This window comes from Elephantulus edwardii, unplaced genomic scaffold, assembly GCF_000299155.1.
Source record: "Elephantulus edwardii isolate Elephantulus edwardi_28Jun2011 unplaced genomic scaffold, EleEdw1.0 scaffold00006, whole genome shotgun sequence".
NCBI classification, from domain to species: Eukaryota; Metazoa; Chordata; class Mammalia; order Macroscelidea; family Macroscelididae; genus Elephantulus; species Elephantulus edwardii.
The window spans coordinates 35,681,832-35,689,185 of NW_006399756.1; the positions used below are offsets into that span (position 1 = coordinate 35,681,832).

Sequence of the window (7,354 nt, forward strand, 5' to 3'; positions counted from 1 at the left end):
TAATTTTATCATTTTGTGTGTGTACCATCAAATCAGATCTGACTGGTACAGGAGGAGATTGTTCATCCTTCTCCAGCAGAGCATCTGGTGGATTTGAACCATGCACCTCTGGGATTGTAGTGCAACTTCTTGCCACTAGGCCACCAGAGCTCACCATATATTTGTTTTCTTCTTAATATTATAAAATACCAGTAGGAGAATGTAGAAATGGGTAATTATTAATATAACAGATATTTTCATGTCTGTATAACTTAATTGGGCCTCATTAATTCTTTGTTCTATAATTTATAGGGTTTTTTTTTTCCTTTGTTAAGGGCCCTATTAAACCCATATCGGCTTATCAGTTAACCAAGTTAATGGAAAGGCAAAGTGTAGAACAGTAGTCTTCATTATAAGTTTGGATAGCCTAATCCTCTCCTTCTATAATTAACTTTTGGTTCTTTGGAGCTGACCATCCCTTGTTATTTTTTTCCTGATCCCTTACCAGGAAGATAGTTCATGTTTAACATCATATTCTTAGCCTGCTCTGATATTGTAGGAATTTGCAAAGTGGCTCCCTATTGAGCTAGCAAATCTCTTCCCTATAATGTAACTGCCATATTTGCAATGTAATTTTTCTATCTGTCCTTCAGGTCCTTTACATTCTAACATATATTCATTTTGTTTTACTCCTGTCATAGTTCCTAATCCTGTAAAAGTAACAGAGACATCCTTTGATTGTAATTTACTAGGCCAATGATGGGTAGCAATAATAGATACATCAGCGCCAGTATCAACTAATCCTTGAATTTCATATCCTTCTAATTTTACAGTCATTTGAGGACGGGTATCATAAATGATAGTATTCCAATAGGTATTAGTCCCAGTAGTGCCAAATTCTCCTTGTCTTTTTATTGGAGCTGCCCTTTGTTTTATATAAGACAGGAACAATAATTGAGCTATTCTCTGGCCTTTTAACAAGGTTGGATGTTGTCAAGTAGACATCATTATAATTATTTCCCCATTATAATCGGGATCTATCACTCCAATATGTACAAATATTCCTTTATTTATTAGTTTTTACTATAATCAATCTTACAGTATCTTTAGGGATCTTATTTCCATGGGACAGCCTCTGCTCACTGGCTACTGACGATAACTCTCTTTGTTTTAAAGCCTTTAGTTTCTTTCTTATTAGGGGCCACTGCTCTGCCCTGCGCCTGTTCTCAGAGGCGTCTCTCTATTATAATGAACATGACACTTACGCTTAGGAAAAAAACTGCTTTGTTTCTTAGCACTTTAGAAAGTCCAACTTTTTGGATTTTACAAGTAGTTAATCAAGAGTATTTGACTTTTATGACACATCTTTTTATAATTTTTGTTCTTTACATTTACCCTGGGAACCAAATTACATTTTCTTTCTTACCTGTTTCTAAACTTTTAGATCACATTCTCTATGCAGCTTCTAATTAATTTATTTATCTTTATTATTTTTGTGGCCTTTTTTATCTTCTAAATTAAGAGTTTTCTTTTATGTCAGTTTCACTCTTATAATTTTTACTTTTCTTATTTTACCGAAATTATCAGATTATGTAAGCTCAAAACTATTATCACATTAAACTTAAGACAAAAACCAAACAAAGAAACAACAAACTTAAACAAAACACAAAACAATCAACAAAATACTTATAGGCTTCTGCTTTGATACTTAACACCTTTTTTATCCCTTTTTTCTTTTTCTAAACCATATTTTAAATTATAAATAATTTCCCAGGAAGAGCACTGAGTCAATGCATGCCAATTAAGAGAAAACAATAATTCAGGATTGAGTCTTCCTAAGGCTCTTTCTAAAGGTGACAAAGGCTGTTTCTTGCCTTCAGCTTTAACCTTCTCTAATGTAATATCACTTAATTCATATTCATGCAAAGATTCAACCATCTCTTTTGGCAAAATTTTTTTTATTATATATCCAATCCTGTGTGGACATCATTACTATGCTTATCAAAGCCAATACTGGCCAAAAAAACAATAGGAATTTGGGGTTTTTGATGTGCTCTTTGTAAATATAACATTATACCAAGTTTTTAAAATCCATTTGAGATCTACCAACTGGCTGAAACCAGCAACAATGTTTTTCAATACGTTTAAACAACTGCTGAAAAGATTTTTCTTTCACTTTTACCTGGGAGCTCTTAAGCAGCTCCTTTAAGAGAGAAATATATTGAGCTTTAGAGGATGGTGCAGTCCCCATGGCTCTTTGTTTCACTTCTTCCTCTTAGATTTTTAAGCAATTTACTTTAGAGGTTGGGGAAATTTTTTCTAATTCTTCCCTTACAAAGGGGTGAGGAAATCAATCCTCATGATACTTTTTCTAATACTTGCCCTTAAACCAAGGGTGAGGAAGCCCTCATGAAATGTTTTCTAATATTTGCCCTTAATCCAAGGGTGAGGAATCCTCAGGACTCTGCCTGAAGAAAATGTTCCCAAAAGACTTCACTTACCTTTCGGTTTCCCCGTGCCAGAGAGACAGAGACAGAGAGAGACAGACTGCTGCTTCTTTCAGATCCCTGGGTTCAGAGTACCAGATGTTGCAAACATCAGAATGCAGAAAGAAAGCAGGGACACGGAGAAATGAGTTCAGAAAAGGAGGGAAGGCTAAGGCAGAGGTCCTCTCACAGCATGGTACTGTGAAAAGGCCCCTTTCTTAGTTTCCTTCTGGTTTTTATTTTGTTTAGGCCAATCATCCTCAAAAAGATTCACTCTCTGGAGACTGTATTTATCCTTATACTTTAGTGTTGCCAACCAAACACTGGGTAAGCTTAATCTTTAAACTAAGACCAAAGCTCAGACTTGGTGTCCCCTCAGGCGGGAGGCTGGGTGAAAATCTCTGTTTGCAGAGGGCATCCAGTATCTCCTCCAGGGGGCTGGGCGGAATTCTCTGTTTGCAGAGGGTGCTCAGTCCTTGTCTGGACTCTGACCTCAGCTGTGGCCCTGCTATCACTATGCTGGGAAATCTACGGAAGACCCTCTAGGAAGTAGATTGATTCAGTGACTGGGGTAATGCAGGTATGTGTGTCAGAGATAGTGAGATTGGCACAGGATAGAGCAGGGTTTAGGGCTGTTGTACATGGAATCATATGAGTCACAGGCGACTCGACAGCACATAACAACATGGTCTCCTTGACTTTTCGTCACAGATGACCCTTTTGCAGAGTCAGAGTGATGGGAGCTGCTCTCCTAAGAGACATAAAATAGAGTTTGGGATGAATGCAGTATCTGGATGCAAGCTCAGGTAATAAATAATGTGTTCTGCATCATTCCCTACAATGTGTAGAAAATACATTTTAAGTGGTAGTTCAGAGAATATTAATCGAGAGTTAATTTTAAATGCAATTCAGAGAATGCTAGTCATTTATTCTTTAACATAACTTAAACATTGCTAAGAGCTTTCTAAACACAGTCCTTTTATACATGTTTAGGATTGTTTTCACCAGTGTGTTTTCTAAATCAGTTTCTGGTAATTGGATTCATGTACAAGTGCAGTTAACAGTACTATAGTAATGATGCTAAATGAACTTTCTGAAATGCCAGTTATTGGACCATGTAATAGTTGATACAATAGTTGATATCATAATTGATACTTCCTTGGTATCAGTGTTGAACTCTAGACTCCATGATGCTCAATTATAGGCTGAAGAAGGAAAACTGTGACCACCTGCATCAAGAGATTTATCAGACCCTCCATGGAAGGCCCAGGCCAGAGTATGTCGCCATTTTTGGTAATGCGGACCCATCCCAGAAAGGACAGTGGACCAGGATCCTCAACAAAGAATGCAAGGTTTTGGTAAGGAAAAAAGGACACCTTCTAACCAAGACGCATTTTACCCCTTTGTTGTTCTGGATGGAGACATTAAGAATAGCTCTTCTTTCACCAATAGTACAATAGTTTTATATATTTTTTTTAAAAATCATACCTGTTTGAAGTCATTATTTCAGCTTTTGTTGTTGTGTACTCTCGAGTCGGAACTGACCCATAACTGACCCTCCAGTGGGTTTTCAGAGGTAGTTAATCACATGGGAGATTGTCCATCTTCCATGGAGCAGCTGGTGGATTTGAACAACATGCCTTTAGGATTGCCACGCAGTTTATCTTATTCAAAATCACCCCTTAAACTCTTGAATATCTGGTCAGCATATACCTTTTTTGTGTGGGGTTGAAATCATGCTCTTTCTATTATAAAAATAATACATTTACAGATTTAAAAGTTAAATTGTATAGGATGACACCAAATGAAAAGTGAAAATTTCACGTGTATCCAGCCCCAGAAATAAACTGTTTGACTTTTTGTTTGTAATTGGCCCACATCAACCATATCTCTTGACTACCTCCAAAAAAAAAAGTAAGAAATTAGCTCTTATATTTCCTACTTTGTCCCTTACCTCCTGGCTTCATTCAGCTATGTTGTCATTTTTATTTCTTTTAACTGACAATTTTACATTATGTTTGTTATGTTTGTTTTTCTAGATAATAAGAAACATAGTAGGCACTCACTATTATTTATATTGGTGGGTGACTCTCCCTCTGGCATCATGTGCTTTGCCACACCGTTTTACATACCATTCTTCTACCGGAGTTTCTCTTTCAGGCTCTTCTAGTCATATGTTGCCTATCTGACACATGCTCCCCAAATCACCGCTTGCCATTGCTTTTTTTCCCCAACCTGCAGTTGCCACTTCAGTGTTCCATGGTCTTACATATAATTTCACATATGCTCACATTTTATTACTCTGTGTACTGGTGATTTCTATTTTAGGTACTAATTTTTACAATCAATACCAATAAGAATGTATAGCTACAAGCTTTTAAAAAAAATTTGGTTTTTAAAAAATTTTTTGTCATTCATGTGGAACTTTCAAGTTTGTACAAGGAGATTTCCCGTCTTCCTCTGGAGGAGTAGCTAGTGGAGTCAAACTGTGTACCTTTGTGTTGGCCGCACAGATCCTTACCCACTAGGTCCTCTGTCAATTTCTGTTTCATCGTTAAGCATATTAGCTGCCTTTTCCGTTATTGTATGATGCTAGGAAACAGTGATTACTTGATGCATGCTGAGTAAGGCAATCATCAGACAATTCACGTGGGTGTTTCTTTACCCTTTTACAGGCTATGAATTGTACGTCCTGCTGCTTCATACCAGTTTCTTTGGAGATCCAGATATTGTGGGCATATGTAGGCCTCCAGTCCAACCCACAAGCTCATGTGTCTGGAGCCCGATTCCTATACCACTGCCAGTCTGTCCAGGTAAGTCATAGCTCCTAAGGGACCACTGAGCCTTGCAAAGCCTTAACTGTTGTCAAAGTCAAAAAAGTCATCTCATTGCTGTAGAGTCAGAACTGACTCTCAGCAGGTTTTCAGAGGCTGTAAATCACACAGAAGATTGCCTGTCTTTTTCCCTAAGACCAGCTGGTGGATTTGAACTTCCAGAGAGGCGTGGCTTTTCAGTTAGCAGTACAGCTCCATGGCCTGGGCTGCTAGAGCTCACTTAATTGTTTCATAAGCCATTTAATACCCACATAGTTGTTTTATCTCTTAAAGGCAGTTTATACTGTCAACCAATGCTTGTTTAGAGTGAAGTAAACACAATTAACTTTCAAGTTTGTCTTCCTTGCCTGGTTACCAGAATTAGTATATTTTAAACTTAATCTATCCCCTTTTCCCTCTATGAACATTTACAATCTCCTAAACACAGACAAAGGAGTCCTGGTGGCCTATAGTGTAAAGTGTTAACCTGCTAATCAGAAGGTTGACTCCACCAGCTACTCCGAGGGAGAAAGACAGTCTCCTCTAAAGTTTTAGAAACCCACAAGCAGGTTGCCATGAGTCAGAATCAATTTCTCAGCGAGTGGTGTGGTGAACTCCAGGTTGATTTCTTTTAAATAAAATTTACAGGCATCAATATGTTGATGGATTTCAACCATAGAAAACATTTTCCAAAATATGTGTTAAACATCATAGTCAGATACTTAGCAGGAACTCTGAGCCCTTGTTTGCTAGTAAAGTTAATGCTGTGGCTTATAGGTGCCAGTTCTTGGTTGTATAAGCTCCACTAATATAAAGAGAGCTTTTTTACCTGTAGCAAATGTATACCTGTTATTTATAATGTACTTGAGGAAGCTCAGGTGGCCTAGTCCCTAGGGCATTGCACTGAACCCAAAGCTTACATTCCCTGACACTGAATTCACCAACAGCTCTGACGGAGAAAGATGAGCAAATCTCATCCATGCAATTTACAGCCTCATTTGTCTTTCTCCCTCGGAGTAACTGGTGGATTCAACCTTCTGATTAGCATGTTAACACTTTACACAATAGAGCCAATGGAGGGTCAGCTGTGAGTTGATTCTGGCCAGATGGCAATGGGAGATTTTTCAGTTAGGACAGCTTTAGCTCCCTTGTCTTTAGAACCTAATTCTTAGCTTTGTAAACATAGAAACATCTGACCTTAATCATTAGAAATGATTAAGACCTCATGAATTGGTTCGTTCATTTATCAACCAACCAAGTTTAACTCTTAATGAAAATGTTAAACTGACTGAAAATCTTATCTGACAGTCATTGCATTTACATCCCAGAAAAGAAACAAATTTGAGACTGAAAAATGGCCAGGTGAGACCATAAGCACAGAACACAGTTTATAAGAAAAGGCAATCAGTCCAAGCTCAGGTAGTCAAGGGAGTTGAATGGACAAGGAAATAATACATTTAGGAGTTGTTGTTGTTGTATACAGTGGAGTCAGAACCAATTCATAACTGACCCTCAGGCAGGTTTTCAGAGGCAGTAAATTACACAGGTGGAGATTGCCCATGTTTCTCCAGAAGAGCGGCTGGTGGATTCAAACTGTGTACCTTTGGGTTGGCAGCACAACTCCTTACCACTAAGACACTAGAGCTCCCTTTTCAGTGGTAAATAATTGGTCAATGAAGCAGTATCTAATTGCAATTTCTGACTAATCTTTGGGGAATAAAACAATCTTAGGAAAGTTAGTTCAGGCTTTGCAGGTAGGAACAATTGGTGGTAGGTAGCTGAGATAAAAATTTCAAAGAATCAGCAGTAGCACTTTTAAAACAATAAATGTGTGAGACAACAAAATAATACATACACTCATTTTTTTTTTATTTCAGTGAACATCTACAATTGTTGTTGTTATATGCCGTCGAGTCGCCTGCGACTCATAGCGACCCTATGTACAACAGCCCTAAACTCCGCTCTGTCCTGTGCCAATCGCACAGTCTCTGACACTCCCATCCCAATTATCCCAGTCACTGAATCAATCCACCTCATAGAGGGCCTTCCTCTCCTGCGCTGTCCCTCCACCCTCCC

General features: G+C 38.1%; 1 protein-coding gene across 1 annotated transcript in view; it reads left to right on the forward strand.

Annotated features, from left to right (window-relative positions):
• Positions 1–7,354, forward strand: part of LOC102856776 (tectonic-3-like) — a 42,943-nt gene that overhangs the window by 21,416 nt on the left and 14,173 nt on the right. Inside the window, exons 11-13 of the mRNA XM_006880210.1 lie at positions 3,177–3,271; positions 3,670–3,823; positions 5,141–5,278. Coding sequence (XP_006880272.1) covers positions 3,177–3,271; positions 3,670–3,823; positions 5,141–5,278 — 387 coding nt within the window. The remainder of the gene's footprint in view (positions 1–3,176; positions 3,272–3,669; positions 3,824–5,140; positions 5,279–7,354) is intronic.